The 17,005-nt window shown below is 44.8% G+C and overlaps 2 protein-coding genes across 3 annotated transcripts in view; one reads left to right on the top strand and one right to left on the bottom strand.

Annotated features, from left to right (window-relative positions):
* Window positions 1-3,056, top strand: part of RRBP1 (ribosome binding protein 1) — a 55,712-nt gene extending 52,656 nt beyond the window's left edge. The window contains exons 20-24 of one of the 2 annotated variants that reach the window (XM_087818886.1): window positions 52-147; window positions 959-1,042; window positions 1,302-1,397; window positions 1,925-2,068; window positions 2,504-3,056. In XM_087818886.1, the coding sequence (XP_087675012.1) occupies window positions 52-147; window positions 959-1,042; window positions 1,302-1,397; window positions 1,925-2,068; window positions 2,504-2,539 (456 nt within the window). In that variant the 3' untranslated portion in view covers window positions 2,540-3,056. The remainder of the gene's footprint in view (window positions 1-51; window positions 148-958; window positions 1,043-1,301; window positions 1,398-1,924; window positions 2,069-2,503) is intronic. The other variant, XM_087818887.1, reaches the window with a different exon arrangement.
* A 4,519-nt stretch (window positions 3,057-7,575) lies between these two features.
* Window positions 7,576-17,005, bottom strand: part of DSTN (destrin, actin depolymerizing factor) — a 31,036-nt gene continuing 21,606 nt past the window's right edge. Inside the window, exons 2-4 of the mRNA XM_087818885.1 lie at window positions 14,335-14,642; window positions 11,129-11,205; window positions 7,576-8,793 (exon numbers count right to left, since the gene is read on the bottom strand). Coding sequence (XP_087675011.1) covers window positions 8,684-8,793; window positions 11,129-11,205; window positions 14,335-14,642 — 495 coding nt within the window. The 3' untranslated portion in view covers window positions 7,576-8,683. The remainder of the gene's footprint in view (window positions 8,794-11,128; window positions 11,206-14,334; window positions 14,643-17,005) is intronic.

Below are 17,005 nucleotides of genomic sequence, written 5' to 3'. Positions count from 1 at the left end.
GGGTGTGCTTCCCGCTGGGCATTTGCACAAACCCACCCCTCCCTGTTTCAGGTCAGGCAGCAGTTGAGTGAGATGAAGAGCCACGTAGAGGATGGTGACGTAGCTGGGTCTCCGGCTGCTCCCCCAGCAGAGCAGGACCCTGTCGAGGTTAGGGTGGTGAGCTGGTCCTCAGATGTTTGTCACTAACCGCCCTGGGCCCCCTCCATCCCAGTTGGAGCACAGGGACAGCAGGCCTCTGTTCTGGCTAAACACCGCTACGTGCAGCCTTCACTGCCTGCTGTCCCCACCCCACTCTGCCCCGATACCCAGGAGGGGGTCATCTAGGCTCCGAGGAAGCCACAGAGCAGATGAAAGGGCAGGGAAGGTGTCTGGACAGGGCCATATTGGGGGCTTGTTCCTAACAACGTGTGTGTATACGCGAGAGGGACTGCAAGAGGGAGGTGGGGCTCCAGGCCTGTGATTAGGGTCTGACCTCCCACTCTGGGCTTGCTGGGACATCACTAGCAGGGTCCTTGCTCTCCAGACTTCTAACCCAAGTAACTGCCCCCGAAAGCCCTCACCAGGAGGTCGGGGCCTGTCACCAGAGCAGCAGTGGGTGGTTGCTGGGTGGGGATACCGCTGTGGGGGGGGTTGCCCAGTGGCTCTGAGGCAGCCTTGTCCTGTGGGCCTCATTAAAGGTGCCTGAAGTCAGCAGAGGTCCATCAGCATCTCCCTTCAGCCGCATCAGCTTTCGTACCCAGAGGCTGAGGCACCATCTTCCCCAAAGGGAGAGCTGTGGAAACAACCTGGTTGGCTGGCTTGTGGGCAAAGGCCACTCCAGGGGGCCAGAGGCAGGGAAAGGCAGGAACACTAGAAGCAGCTAGGTGGGGCCTCCAGGACTCAGCCTGCCCAGGAGCCCTGGGCTCCCAAGAGGGCCCTTCTCCAGATCCCAAAGCATGTTTGTGGTGTTTCCATGCAGCTGAAAACGCAGTTGGAGCGGACAGAAGCCATCCTGGAGGATGAACAGACGCAGCGGCAGAAGCTCACGGCTGAATTTGAGGAGGTTTGACCCTGCCTGGCGGCCCTGAGCCAGTAGCTATTTTGGGGATGGTGGAGGGTGTGGCCTAGGGAAGTGGTTTCGGGTCTGGAGGGTCCCTCCCTTGAGAGTGTTGCTGTGCAGTTGGTCACCTGCCTCATGTCCAAAGGCTGGAACTGTTGTCCCATCATGCTGGGTGCCCTTCCATCCCCAAGCGGGCTAGTTGGGTTTGTGATGCAGCTCACCTGACCCCATGCCCTAACCCCACTGCCCCTTCTCTGCCAAGGCTCAGAACGCGGCATGTCGGCTGCAGGAGGAATTGGAGAAGCTCCGTGCCAGCCCCCTCGAGTCTACAGAAGCAGAGGCAGTCACACAGCTGAAGGTAGAAGGGTGGCTCTGCTCAAGGCCAGCTCTGGGCACCGGCTTCCCATTGTCACCACCTAGGGCAGGAATGGGAGAGGAGCCATCTTTCGACTCCTCGGGCAGGCTGCAGCCTAACTTGGTGGTTGGGGGCATTGCCTAAACTTCCAGTGTCATTTAAGACAGCCACTAGTCAGAATGGCTATTCAAATTTAGAAGTTCATTTCCTCTGTCACAGTGGCTATATTGCACGTGTTTGGCAGCCACCATGTCTGTCCAGTGGCTGCTGTGTTGCACAGTGCACATTAGAACATGCCCAGTGTCACAGGAAGCTCTGCTGGCTGTGCTGGTGCACAGGGCATAGGCCTAACTGTAACCTGGGCTATATGCTCCCGATCATCTCTGCCTATCTGGGTGACCAGGGACAGCGTCCTCCTGCCCCCAGAGGGCTCCCAGTTCCCACGGCATTGGGCCCCGCAGGCTCAGTCAGGGGGCATTCCTGATGTGTGGCATGTGAGGGCTGATCCCCTCCAACCCTCTGATCCACAGGAGAGACTAGAAAAAGAGAAGAAGTTAACGAGTGACCTGGGCCGTGCTGCCACCAAATTACAGGAGCTTCTGAAGACGACCCAGGAGCAGCTGGCGAAAGAGAAAGACACAGTGAAGAAGTTACAGGAGCAGCTGGAGAAAACAGTGAGTGTCCTGGCCATGCAGGGCCACTGGCTCTCTCAAGGGCTGCTAGGAAGGGTTGGGCATGGTGCTGGGAGCCCCAGGACTCCCGGATGCAGGACCAATGGGAGACACAGACCTGGGGCAGATGATAGTGGGGATAGACTTCTGAAGGCAGCTCTGGATGTGCAGTCTCCATGGCTCTCTGGTGAGAAGCACGTCTGTGACCCACTGCCAGCCCAAGGCCTATGAGACCAAGGCTCTCCCCCAAACTCTGGCCCTCTGCTCCCGCCAACCCTTAGGCGTCTCTGCCAGCCTCAGGCATCAGCTCTGGTCCTTGAAGGGCTTGGAGTGGTGGGGTGTTAATCCAGGGGAACTGGAGGTCCCTAGGAGTTGGGGTGAGCGCTCCCCTTGGCTCCTTGGCCCCACTCTCTCCCTCCCTCTGCCTTCTGTTTACAGGATGGTAGCAGCTCAAAGGAGGGCACCTCTGTCTGAGTCTCCTCTGTGGAAAAAGAAGTTACTGTTCAACTTACCAAAATGCCTTACACATTCCTCACAAATACACAAACCAACAGCGTTATCCAGGCCCAACTCCGGTGGCTCTGAGAAGCCATTAGAGACCAGAGTCTCTTAGAACCACAGAAGTAGATCTTCCAGACCCCCGTTTGTAAAAGAACTTGTCACATTCGATAAACACTATTCCCCAGGACCAGCCCTGGATCACCGCAGAGCAGACACCAAAGCCCTTACCAGTTGTGACAGATCCTGGGGCTGTGCTGGGGAGGCCGGGACCTCTGGCTGTCTGTATGTCGAGATCAGTGCAATTGTCTCTCAGTGGGTCGGGAGGCGGGCGGACCAGGTGGTGAGTCTCAAAGGCTGTGGCACAGACTGGAGGGGCCCAGCCCAGCCCAGCAAGGCAGCAGCCCCTTGCCCCTGGAAGAAGTTGCCAACCAGAACTGATGTGTGACCTCCTGGATGTTAATGCCATTAAAATCAACATTGTCGCCCGGCACTGCGGTCTCGTCTTCTCTTCTGCTGAGGCTTCCCCACTGGCTGCTGGGCCTGGGATGAATGAAGAGGGGCTGGATCCCTTAGGAGAAAGCAAGTGTGGTTCTTGGTTTCTCTGCAATTGGGATCAGCAGCTCTGCCTGAAGTGGGGGGTGAAACACACTGCTTCCTGGTCCCCAGCACTTTTCCCCATTGTGACACCCAGGCCCCAGTGCCCACCAGGCAGGATGAGCAGGGCCTGGGATGCCAGGTGGCCAGATGCACTGACTGCATGCAGTCCCCACCCTTGAGGATCTGAGGTTATCTGAGCAAGGCTGTGGGTGGCCTCGGCTGCTTTGTGCATTGAGCTCCGTGAGTAAATAAGGGGGGGTCCCTGTCCTTCTGGCTGGGCCCTGTCCAAACACCCACGCTTCAGGAGGGGCAGACCAGGGTTGGAGCAGCCAGCTGAGACTTCCTGTGTGATCTCCAGGACCCCATGTCTTTGGTGGCCCAAGACAGCATGGTCCAGAAAAATCTTGGGCCAAGAGGTGTATTGGGGACTTTGTGAGAACTAGGAACCTGGAGTTTAAGCAAAAAATGGATTTAGGGGCTGTCACAGGAATTGAAACACGCCAAGAATGGAAGGTGAATCTGTGTAGCCTGGGCTCTTGGGGGCAGACATCAACCAGTTCTGTCAAGGGGCTGCCTGAGCCAAGCACTTCCATTGCCCAACCCTCAGAATCCTGGGAGGGGGGTCTGACTGGCTGAACTTGCCTGGGGGAAGGCCGAGGCACTTTGTAGCAGGTCCAGTCAGCCAGAGAGGATGGTGGGCTCCCAGAGAAAGGCAGCCCAAGAGCTAGTCTCCACCACCTGCTTTGGGACCTCCCTGCATCTCATGCAGCCTTCCTTTCAGGTGGCGGGTTTGACTCCCTCGGGTAGGTTGTCATGAGAACCTCAAGACCTTGGGAAGTACTGTGCATATGTATCCTTGAACTGCCTTCAGCCCCCACACTGAGCATCTGCCAGGGGCTGGGCAGTGCTGACCTCAAGCTGCATGGCCAAGTCCTGCCCCTGCTTTCATGAAGTGCCTGGTCTATGGGCACCTCACCATGCTGCGTGGCATTTGTGTGTTAAAATCATATTGGAATCGGTGCTGGGAATTCTGGGAAGCCTCCCCAGAGAAGTGAGCTGAAGCTGGAGTTAACCAGAACAGACGCGTTTGTCAGGGGAAAGAAGAGTTAAGGCTAAAGGGACAGGTGTGCAGGATAGGTTATGAAGTATAGAGGGTCTGGACAGGTAAGGCAGTAGGAATGATCCCAGGTATTTAAGCAAGGGAAAACACCTGTACCTGATCTAGAACTCTAGAGAGGGCAGAAGTTGAGGGAAGCCCATGGGACTTGGATGTCATGGTTCCTGGCTGAGCAGGGGAAAGTGACCATTATTAACACCTGCCACCAGCCACGTGCCTAGTCCTCTGCCTGGTTCTCCTGTGAATTTTTCAGTTCCCATGGGAGGTGAACTCCCCCCATTTTGCAGACAATCCCACGAAGAGAAGGTAGTGCACCATGTAAAAGGCAGGCAGGTTACGAACCCATCTCCAATGCTTGGCAGTGCATCAGGCAGCCCAGGGGGTCATTGGGAGGGAGAGTGTCATCTAGAGTGTTCAGACCCCCTGAAGAGTGGCCACTGAGCCCCATGAACCTGTGGCCCCTCACACCACACCTATGTGCCCTGTGTCTCTCTCAGGAGCAGGGGCAGGGGCTTGGCACTGGAGGGCTGGCCCTGTGGGGCACAACTTGTCCTCCCATACCATGGCTTTATGTAAGGTCAGTGTTTGGGGCCTTGGTGAGTTCCCTCCATGGGCCTGGGAGCCTGCATTTCCAGTAAGTTCCCCACCTTGCCTCACTGACTACAGAACTGAGAACTATGCTGGCTGGGCAGATGACCTCTGAAGGCATAGGAATGGGAGGACCTCAGGGAAAGAAAAGGCACAAGAAACCTTGGGGGTACCAAACGGCTGCCTTTGGGTTCTGGTTGCAGCCCTGTTCCCTCCTCAGACCACCTGGTGGGGACTCAGTGTCTGCCTGTGGGAAGGAGTGTAAAAGTGCAAGGTTCTGTGGGGCTCAGGAAAAAGGTTACCTTAGAGGCTGCCTGGAGCTCAAGCTCTGAGGCCCAGCAGTGGCATCTCCCAGGCCGGCAGAGGGAGCCAGAGTTTTCCAGGCAGCCTGCCAGGCTTCAGTCTGGCCTTGTCACGAGGACTGTTACTGGGCAAGGCTTCATCACCAGGCTGGGGAAGGAGGAAAAGAGACATTTGGGAAGGTTTCGGAGGCAGCCGCCCTCTGCAGATTGTAGCATAACAGGCCAACAGGCCCCCTGGTGTCCCACCACATGGGACTGACGTCCGGGAGCCTGGCTCATGGCCCTGGCAACTCACAGGCCCTGGTCTGCAAGTATAGTGACACCCCTACAGCACCTGAGTGCTGGCTTTGTAGTCACTTGGAATGAAGTTTGTGTGGAGGCAAGAATCACCCAGGCTGGGATGGAGAATTTGTCAACTAAATGGCACCAGCTGGCCTGCCATCAGGAAGCACTATCCCAAAGCCTGCTGCAGAGCCCACAGCCTGGGCGCAGTGAGAATGCTCATTGTAGACCAGCAATTTTCAACCTGTTTCATCTCACGGCACACGTAAACTAATTACTAAAATTCCGAGGCACACCAAAAAATGTATTTTGATCTGACAAAAAAACACACAGGTATACTTTTGATTCACTCACACCAGACAGCTGTTGTCATATTTTTATTTGACAATCTAAGAGAAAAGAGGTCAGTGCCCCTGAATAAATAGGTAGTGCATGTTTTACAAATTGTTGCGGCACACTGGTTGAAAATCGCCATCTTAGACCACCAACAAGCAGAGCTGGGACTGGTCACCCTCCACAAAGGCCTCAGAGAGCCTCCTTCAGGTTTGAGTCTAACAGGATTCAAAGCCCAAAAGAATTGTTTTCCTTCTCAGTTCAAGTCTCCTCTAACCTAGAATTCCAGGTGTTAGAAATGAAGACCTCTCCAAGGGTCCAAGGGGAAGAGCTAAGGACCAGAAAACCCGAGTTGCCCTGGTTGTGCTACTCATGAGTTGTGTGAACTTAGGCAAGTTACTTGACCTCTCAGGGCTGGCTACTGAGGGCACTGGCCACAGGCTGGGTAAGTCTCCTTTCTGCTACCCTTCTGGCCCTGAGCAGAACCCAAGGAGAGCCCTGGCCCACCCAACACAGCTCCTTACAAAACCAACCTTCCCCTCCAAGAGCCTGGCACCTGGAACTTCCCTCTCTCCCAGCCACAATGCAATTAATGGCCCTTTTTGCCAGAGCTTGGTCTGGATACTTATTTCAGAAAGGTCCCACATCATGAGAAAGTGATATGCCCTTGGGTATATCCAGTCTCTGGTAGTTCAAAGAGCAACAAACCATCAAGAAACAGAAGCTGCACTTTCTGTGCGTTGACCAAGCCAACACTCTGGGCAGTTCTGCAAAAAGGAAACCACCTAGCTAAGCCTAATTCTATTCAAATCCTTGTGTTCACTGTTTTCTCAAGTTCTCTGAAATAACAAACTTCACAGTCAAGTTCTGAATTTCTATTAGCAGTGGCATTATCTGCTGCTGTCTTAGGGCAAAAGAATACTCACTACACGAACCCTAAGCTTTCCACAAACACATTTTTGTCATGTGTTAACTCTTGAAAAAGCATAAATATGTTTGCTGAAACCAGAATATACCTGCAGTTTTATTTCTTACCAATGTCAGCTGAGGTCCCAAACTAATTTGCATCAGAATTACCTGGAGTGCTCGTTAGCAGGATTCTTGGGCCCAACCCTCAGGAATCCAGTAAGACTCAAAAGTTGCCCTAGGTAGAAATCTGATTAACATTCCCAATTTCTGGAATAAGAGTGAAGTGTTGGGAGCTGTTTACATTGTATTACATCCCTGTACACTGCCTAAAATCCTTCCCATAGCATGCATCTCCCACACACACGGACACACACCTGCAGAGAGTCGAGGTTAGACCAAGCTGTACCATGTTCCAAGCTAAAAACCACAGAAAGACTTTCTCCTAGAACTCCTTGACCAAATACCTGGCTCTATCTGCATGGCTGATGGCTGCGCAGGGACACCTTAGGCCTGCAATGCTCCTCAGGAGGCCTCTTACTATATACTGTCACTAAAAGCTCTGCAATAGAAAAACAAAATTCGGGATGAAAGAATGACAGTCAATAACCAGCACTATTTTCTACACAATTTTGAAAGAAGTACTTTGATTAGTCTTTTTTTGCACCCCAAATAAATCAGAGGAGATAAAAAGCCTGGTATTTGGATAAACATTTGGAACAAGAAATATCGGCAACTTTTATACCAACTTTTCTCATTCAGTAAGGGGAGGGAGCTGTGACCTTAACTATAATTGTCCGAAATACCCAAACCTCCACAACTTGCCCCATATACGGAGACAAACTCCTTTATCCCCAATTCAAACATGAATAATACACAAGAGATTAAGTTAAAAATGCTTCCTTTATTACATAAAGCCAATACAGCTACTTCTAAGTTCAACTGTGCATCTCTATATTGCTATGCCTGTGATGTTAAAGACAATCACTTCCAAGTGTCATCAGGTAGCAGTTTTCTGTGGGTGTCATCATTTGTCACACCTGCTCCCCATTTCACATACAGCTGACAAACTGCTCTAGGAAATTAAGTTCTCCCAGGCCCCAGAGTAAACATACCTAATGCTCTTCCACACCTTACTGTGCCAGAAACAGTTCTGAAGAAGGACATAATTAAAGCTATCACAAGTGTCCCAGCTTATCAATATACTGTTTTATCATTTTCATTAACAAGGTACATTACAATGGAGCCCTAATTTGCATTATAATTGGTTGTTACAAGATACTGCACATTTTCCTGAGGACACATGATTCTCAAGATGCAAGGTCACTCGCAGAACAGTCTCCCATCTAGTAAGTGGAGAGCTCACCACAGGTGCAAGGAGTTTCCTGTACTCCAACTACGTGCCTGAAATAGTGCTTTGCAAGCTCAGCGCTGATTATAAGCATACACAATTCTGAGACAGTCTTCATTACACATCTGGTAGAATTAAAAGACTGCCTGACTTAATCTTACGGTAGTTAGTATATTAGTGTTACTACATGTTGTGAAAATTATTTTCCATCATTCAGTTTAGCTCAAGAGAGAATAAAGAATTTGGGCAAATTATAACCACATTATGACCAATTCTCTAAGCTAAAGAAACAAAGTAATTGCTGAGGTTAACAAAGTTGCAGTAATTCTCTTTATATGACCTTGTACTGTTTTGTGAACTGCATTATTAAAAATCATGAGCTTAGCAAAAATCTTTACAAGCTAACTCATTGAAACAGGCATTTGGCCAATAAGAATTTAATTTCACACCAATAAAACTTTAGATTTTAGATTTACTTTAGGGGTGTTTGCACATGTTTATAGATTATTTAGTTTACTCTAACAGATGACAAGATAGCTCCCCCTCAGTGAGACCCTGGCCTAAACATGTTTGCTTTACTTATATAGCAAGAGGATAACATTAAACATGGAAGCTTTTGATTTGTGGCACTGAACGATGATCTACACAGGGCATCCTTCAAAAGCTACAATTAAGGATCCACCTAGCTTTTCAGCAATACAGGCCCGATTGAGGTCTTCTGGACCATTTGCTTGACATTCGTGTTTTATGCCTAGGGAGGAAAAATAACAATTCTATTTAGAATTATGGCAGTAGTTTACCCATTTTATTTCTCTAAGATATCAAGCTGTTTAAAAGGCCAGTTCTAATATGGATAGAAAAGCTGTGGTATACACAAACAACAAAATACTACACAGTAATGAGAATAAATAATCTGTAATTACATGCATAAAAATGAGTAACAAACATAATGTGACTGAAGCATACATTCTGGATTATTCTATTTGTATAACACAAAATCAGCCAAAGCCATTTTATGCTGTTAGAGGCCAGGGTACTGGCTTCCCTTTGGAGGAAGAGTAAAAGGAAGTGGAGGTGTGACTGGAAGGGGCTCGAGTGAGACCTGCGGGGACTGGTCATTGAATCAAGAAACCACCATTATGTCAGTTTGAAAATTCACTGAGTTCTACAATAATTTATGACATACGCTTTTTTATAGATATGACGTACTTCAATACAAAGTTAAAGAGCAAGTCTAGAAATATTTTTTCCTGTTTTTTAAAACAGAAATAAGAATTTGATATTTTGATTGTAACTGATTTAGTCAACTGCTGAAGAGTAAGAATATTTACAAACGGCATTCTTTTGTTCTATAAAACAGCTCTTTAGTGGTATTACATGTTTAGGAAATCGATCACAATGAAAATTGTAAAATGTGTTACTAATTTGCTTTCTCAGAAAAATTACATCACCACAGTGCAGAATGAGCTCAATTATGGAGCTACATATAGTAGCTCCTCTGTAAATAACTATCTTTTAACTACCTGCATTGTTTCTGATTTTCCATAATTTTTTTTAATTAAATGTCTTTACTGATTTCAGAGAGAGGAAAGGAGAGGGGGAGAGAGAGGTAGAAACATCAATGATGAGAGTCATTGATCAGCTGCCTCCTGCACACCCCCTACTGGGGATGGAGCCCACAACCCAGGCAGGTGCCCTGATCGGGAATCAAACCTCGATCTCCTGGATTCTAGGTAGATGCTCAACTGCTAAGTCATGCCCGGCAGGGCTGATTTTCCATAGTTTTAAGATAATTTCTTAAGCTGCTGAAAGCGTAACAGGTCAGCTAGCTTTTGGACCATTTAGGACTGACTGGAAAAAGCCAGTGATGGCTTCACTGGAGAAAGGTGACAAGGTGGCCATCTTTAATATTACCCTATCAAGTATAGGTAGCAATTCCCTTACTGAAACGCAATGCAGAGTAAGAGTGAGGAGGAATCCACCCTGAATCCTTTTCAATTGCATTGTGGAAGTGTTGAAGCTAAGGAGTCAATGTTAAAACATCAGTTAACCAACTGGTGAACACACTTCTGGGAAACGGCCCAGTGTGAACTCAAAGGCATGGAGAACCTGCAAGGCTTGAACTACGCAGCATACGCAGCAGCAGGTTCCAGGAAAGAAAGCGAGAATTTTGTTTTCCTAAGTAAAATAAGTTAGGTTAAACCTGTACAACTACAAAAATGTAAAAATCAGTCACAGTCAAACAAACAAAACAAAAAACACACTGGGCCAAGTCCTTGTGACCTTGGCTCACCCAGCTGCTTGGAGCTAGCACGGCAGGAAGGAGGCAGGGCAACCTCTGAGACCGAGCTCATACAACCAAGACGATCTCATTCTACAGCTGAGAGAATCAAGGCCCAAGGAGATTAAGCAGTTTTGGTCAAGGTCACACAGCAGTTAGATGACAAGCTTAGCCCTAAGTGCAGGCCTTTGGGCACTTGCCCCATGCTCTTTCCAGCATACCAACATTTCCTCCTGGCTGGAGACAGTATGGTCAGGCCTCTCATCAGGATCCCAATCACCCAGTGGGCAAGTCAAACATAACTGGCCAGCTCAAGGAGGGAACTTTCCATTGGATACAGATGAGTCAATTACCTAAAATCATACCATTCCAAAGTAAAGCTAGAGATAAAAGTATTCTTTCCCATTTATAAGCATTTCTCTTTTCAACTTTATGTCAACTACAATCAAAGGCAAGAGCAAATTTATCATTTAGTATGAGCAATGTAAATCATTTAGTCTCCATCTGTTACATGAGAACTTGGCAGCATCTCAAATGAGTTTAAAACCAGCCTGAACAAGTGATACACAATGTGAAATAAAGTTATTAGATATGGGCCATGCAGACCCAAAATGACGAGCACAAGGTGAGGACACACTGAAAACGAGGTTCAACCTTCTGGGTTTTTCCTCAGAACCGTCAGTGCTTCCCTTCTTTGTGGTCAAGGCGCTCCAAAGAAAATAAGGTGCTTTCTAGAAAAGATGTAGCCCCCATTCCAGGGGCTCACCACACCTCTAAAGTATTTGGAAGTAAATCTAGACCATACCTTGAAATTTCTTTTTGATTGCATCCTTGGAGCTCGCATAGATCATTTTACTTTTCAGGGGTGCTAGCTCTGGTGCCCTGGATAAAGAGAGGCCAAAAATGAAAAAACTGGTTTAGAGAAAGTACAATTTACATCATGTTAAACATTTGCATCAGTGATGGGGGAGGGTCCTCAGAATATCCTGGGAGAGTTTTCCTAACTACACAACTTTTCTATGTCCCTACCTCCTCAGACAGAACTGTTACAGGTGGGCATACATAGAATGACTCAGGCTGAACAACTGGGGAAAAAAGGAGAGAACCACTGACTAAAAATCAGATTAATGGGGCCAGAGTAAAAGAACCAACATTGACTGGATAATTCACTGTATTACAGAATTCGTTTTCTGTATTTACAATAATTTTTTTTTTAATTTTATCAATAAAAGCTTGAGTTTAGGTAATAACCACCACCTTTATATAAGGTTTTTAACCCCTTCTGGTTAGAAAAAGTTTCAAAATACTGAGAATAATCTGTAAATCAAGTATCTGCCACCCCAAATTAAATGCTAGTAATTTAGCATTTTTGCTTCAGATTGTTTTGTTAAAAAGATTATAAAGTGAAAGTTCCCTGATTACCCCTTCATTTATGTCTATTCCAATAGCAAATTCTGACCACAAGTACTTGTTTTCCATCTTAGTCTAACATAATGAAACGTGTCCAAAGGATTTCTTTTTTAAAGCTTAATGGCAATTCAGCTATAGTTATGCCTTAATTGTCAATATTACTACTATCTTGTAATTACAAGGTTTTCTGTGCTGGCCCCATCTTGAATGAATACTGGAATTAAAACACACGCTTCACCACTTTCTTCACCAGCAATATTGAAAAATAACAGAAGTATTAACAACTGACAGAAAAATCTCAGCCTATTCAAACTGCTGTCTGTGAATGCATCACCTCTCAACCGGGGCCTACCACTACTCCACACTACCAAGATACCGAAGTGTAAATGGAGTGTAGTTAAATACTTTTAAAGCACTTAACTCCATTCCCTGCCGTATTTCCAGGATGTTCCACAGTCCTTAACACCATGGGCTGGCATGGACCTCACCTAGTCTACTCCTCCCACAGTGGCAGAGACTATTCCTGGGAACCAGGAAAAGGGCAGCTCTCTCTCTCTCTCAGAAGCTTCTTCCTCACTCTAAGGTCCAAGGAGGAAGGCTGTCATAACAATCACCTCAGGTCTGGCAAATGTTTGAACTGCAAAGTGGGTACTTTTCTTATGCAAAATAGATCAAGGATTGGAACAAGTATTTGCTGCTCTGATTGTACTCTGACCAGATTTTTACAACTCGGTTAAGTAGGAGTTGTTCCCTGGGCCCTTTAAACAGAGCTTGTCATGGAACATTCCTAATGGCTTTACCTTTTCTTTAAAAAAGCAACAATGCAAAAAGTCTTTCTACTTTTTCCCCCCAAATGCTTTTTTATATGAAGGATCATTTTCATAATTTAAGAAAAAAGCATAAAAACTAGGGGGAAATAGTGCAAACAAAGGAAAAAGAGGGTGGGGCAAAATTAGGTTTATAGCTGTTTGTATGGAAAATAGGACATTAATTAATAAGTAATAATACAAGGAAAAAATCTGTTTTGTGTACTCACAACTGTAAGCCTACTTTTCCCCTATCCTGTATTCACCAATTTAAAAGCTAAAGCCTTACCAAATACGTTTTTTACGAATAAAAAATTTTTTTAAGCTAAATTATTTATTTAGCTGCTGTATCTGCCACTCAGCTGTAAATCTCAGAATAGCTGCTTTATTTACAGCTATTTCCCCAGGCCTAACACAGTACCTGGCATGTAAGAGAAATTACGTTTAATGAATGAACCTTTACTCAAAGCAGGAATGTGCTCCTTTTGTCTCAGCAACTACTATTTTTATGTATGTACATATATAACACCTTTTCACTTTAGAACAGGAGTGTGGAACCTTTATTCTGCCAAGGGCCATTTGGATATTTATAACATCAATTGCAGGCGATACAAAATTATCAACTTAAAAATTAGCCTGCTCATTTGGTCAAACATTTCATTGAAATTATTGAATTTTGAGGCCCGCCTGTGGTTGCCTTGGCAGGGCCAGACCAAATGATTTCGTGGGCCTTACTTATATGGCCCACAGGCCAGACGTTCCTCACCCGATTTAGAACAACACTGTCCAACAGAGCTTTCTGTAATCATGGAAATGTTCTATATCTGTGCTACTCAATAAGGTGGCCACTAGTCACATGTGGCTACTGAGCATTTGAAATGTGGTGATTCAACTAAGAAAATAAGTTTTAAATTGTATTTAATTCTTTTATATCTAAATAGCCACAGTGGCTAGTGGCTACCCTTATGGACAGTGTGAACACTGAGCCATCACAGTTGGAGGCAATGATAGTATCAACGTCAAAAGTAGCAAACCACAGAGGCACAAGCATAGGTGTATAAAAAAGAAGGAGGCTGGTTCCTGGCATTGCAAGTTAGAGGATTTTGGCAAGATAAACTTTCTTCTCAGTATTCTAGAAAGAATTTTTAGAGAAATTTTAGCTTACATGGGGTTCATAGAAATCTACCCCCCTGTCCCCTTCCACCACCAAAATAATCAACTATTTAGTCATCTTTCAAGTAAACAAAGAGTAGTTAAAACTTAGTTTTGGTCCCACAAACATCAATCCAGCCCTAGCCAGTTTGGTTCAGTGGTCAGAGCGTTGGCTTGCAGACTGAAGGGTCCCAAGTTGGACTCCGGCCAAGGGCAAGTACCTAGATTGCAGGCTCTATCCCCAGCCCTGGTTGGGGCGCATGTGGGAGGCAACCAATCGAGGTCTTTCTCTCACATTGACGACTCTCTCTCTCTCTCTCTCTCTGAAAAACAATGGAAAAAATATATTCGGGTAAGGAAAAAAACAAACAAAAAAACCCCACATCAATCCAGCTAAGACCTTTACTTTTTTTCTTTTTTTAAAAATTTAAATGTTTTATTGTTGACACTATTGCAGATGTCCCCCATTTTCTGCCCCTTTGCCCACCTCCACCCAGCCCTTATGAAACCTTGTAAATAAAAATTAAATGACAATGACTGCAGACAGCTTGACTGAAAATTACTTAGAGCCCAGGAACTGGTTCTCCAAAGCAGTGAGATTAATTGAGTTTTACAGAGGCTCAATATTTCTATCAATGCTTACCATAAGAAAAACATCAGCTCCTCTTTTCTGGATTCCTTGGTTTCAAAGCTTGCATCATACAAAGCATAGCGACAATCCTTCTCAGGAAGCATTCCCACAAAATGCTTGAAAGGATCAGTTATGGTTACACCAACATCTCCAACCAAGATCTCTTTGCCTTCTTCTACAATGATGCACTTTTTGTCTGCACTGAGACAAAAAATGACAGCCTTCTTTCTTTTCTTGATTTCTTCTGGTGTGGAACACTTCCTTACTTTCATGTCATAAAAAATGCGACATACTTCATCAGCAACTTGCACTCCTGAGGCCTATAATGAGAAAAGGAAATCAGAAAGAGGCTTATAATTTTTATTGTTCCAAATATAAAACACGATGTAACTTTTGATTACAGATTGATAGACACAATTTTTAAGGTATACTTATCATCCAGCAGGGAAACTGGAACACCTGTGCTGCAACCACTGATTTCAGTCACTGAACTTTTACAAGATTATACATATAAACCATTCATCACTAGGGAAGAGTCATCGATGTAACCCCTTGTACCTAAATCCTGAAAAAATTATTTCTGAGGTACTGGATTATTTTCTTCTTATAGAGGCTGCTCAGAGCCCTAACGGGGTAGTCATCTCCCCAGTCTGGTTATTAATATTACCCCCCATTCTTTTCATAATGCATAATAGATGGTCAGAGTGGTTGGGCTGGAAAAATTCCATTCCTATGGCATGGCTTTCATTAATAAAAGAATAATTAAGCCTAGCCGGGCATGGCTCAGCGGTTGAGCATCAACCTAGGATCCAGAAGATCAGGGTTCGATTCCCGGTCAGGGCACATGCCCGGGTTGTGGGCTGTAGCCGATCAATGACTTTCTCATCATTGATGTTTCTATTTCTCTCTCTCCCTCTCCTTTCCTCTCTCTGAAATCAATAAATTTTTTAAAAAAGAATAATTAAAAGGTCTTTGTTCTACTCACATTTCAAAATTATTTGATTAATATTCAGTAACATAATACATAATAGTCACATGCCTTTAAATTTTCACTTAAAAAAATCTCCAAATTTTAAATTAAGAGTAGAATAAATAAGATTGTTAAGAGACTAGATCCTAATTGTTCCCACCACAAAAAGAAATGATAATTATTCCTGGCCAGTTTGGCTCAGAGGTTAGAGAGTTGGCCTGCAGACTGAAGGGTCCTGGGTTCGATTTCGACCAAGAGCACGTACCCCAGCTGCAGGCTCAGCCCCGGTCGGCGCGCATGCAGGAGGCAGCCAATCGATGTGTCTCTCCCACACTGATGTCTCTCTCTCGCTCTCCTTTCCACTCTCTCTGAGAAACAATGGAAAAAATATCCTCGGGTGGAGATTTAAAAAAATACACAATAATTACGTGATGTGACAGAGGTGTTAGCTAATGCTACGATGGTAATCATATTGCAATATATAAATGTATCAAATCAATACCTTGTACACCATAAACTTACACAATGTTATATGTCAATTATATCTCAATTTTAAAAAAGAATAAATGAGAAAATATTTACTGCTGTGACAAAGAGGACAGCTTAATTTGGGATTATACTGACCAGAAAAATAAACTTTTTACCATGTTATATTTGCTATTCTGAGGTGAGAAAGCGGTTACACAAGATTTTTTAATTTTAGTTACACAGAATCTTGATAGCAAAAGCTCCAAAACCAGTTTTTAATCTTCTCGTCTTCTTTAAGGAATGTTTATATATTAACTTTACTATATCTATAATATTTGTATGCTTAACTACTTTGGTTTTGCATGTTAGCTTTTCTAAAGCAATAATTTAAACTTAATAGAAAATAAATACTAAACAATGCAAAAATATTGATAACCCAAAATTAATGTCAAGTAATTTAACTAAGAAATAAAAATACATATGAGATGAAAAGATAACCCATACACTGGGAGAAAATATTTGCAAATCATGCATGCAATAAGGAGCTTGTATCCAGAATACATACAGAACCCTTATAACTCAATAATAAAAGAGATATTTCTTCAAAGAAGATATAAAAATGGTCAATAAGCATTTGGGGAAAATGCTCAGGACATTTAGTCATTAGGACAGTGTATAGCAAAACCACAATGAGCTACTGCTTCACACCCACTAGGATGGCTATAACAAAAAAGAAAATAGCAACAAATGTTGGTGAGGCTGTTGAAAAACTGGGACCCTTATACATTGCTGACAGAACTGTTAAGTGATGCTGCTGCTTCAAGAAGAAACAGTGTGGCAGTTCCTCAGTAAGTTAAACATGCAGTTAATACCTAGGAATGCTGAGAAATGAAAACACATGCTCATACAAAAACTTGTACATGAATGTTCACAGCAGTGTAATTCGTAATAGCCAAGAATTAAAAAGAACTGATGAATGAATAAACAAAATGTGGTAATATCCATACAATAGAATATTATTCAGCCATAAAAAATGAGGTACTGATACATGCTACAAGATGGATGAACCTTGAAAAAGATTATGCTAAGTGAAATAAGCCAAACATAAAAGGCCACATTGCATGATTCTATTTCCACAAAATGTTTAAAATAGGCAAATACATGGACAGGAAGTAGATCAGTGGTTTCCAGGAGCTAAGAGGAGAGAGGAATGGGACTGCCTACTAACTGATATGGGGTTTCTTT

The sequence above is a fragment of the Miniopterus natalensis genome, chromosome 7 (assembly GCF_054644295.1).
Source record: "Miniopterus natalensis isolate mMinNat1 chromosome 7, mMinNat1.hap1, whole genome shotgun sequence".
NCBI classification, from domain to species: Eukaryota; Metazoa; Chordata; class Mammalia; order Chiroptera; family Miniopteridae; genus Miniopterus; species Miniopterus natalensis.
The sequence above is the reverse complement of the archived record's forward strand: the minus strand, read 5'-3'. Positions and strand labels throughout refer to the sequence as shown.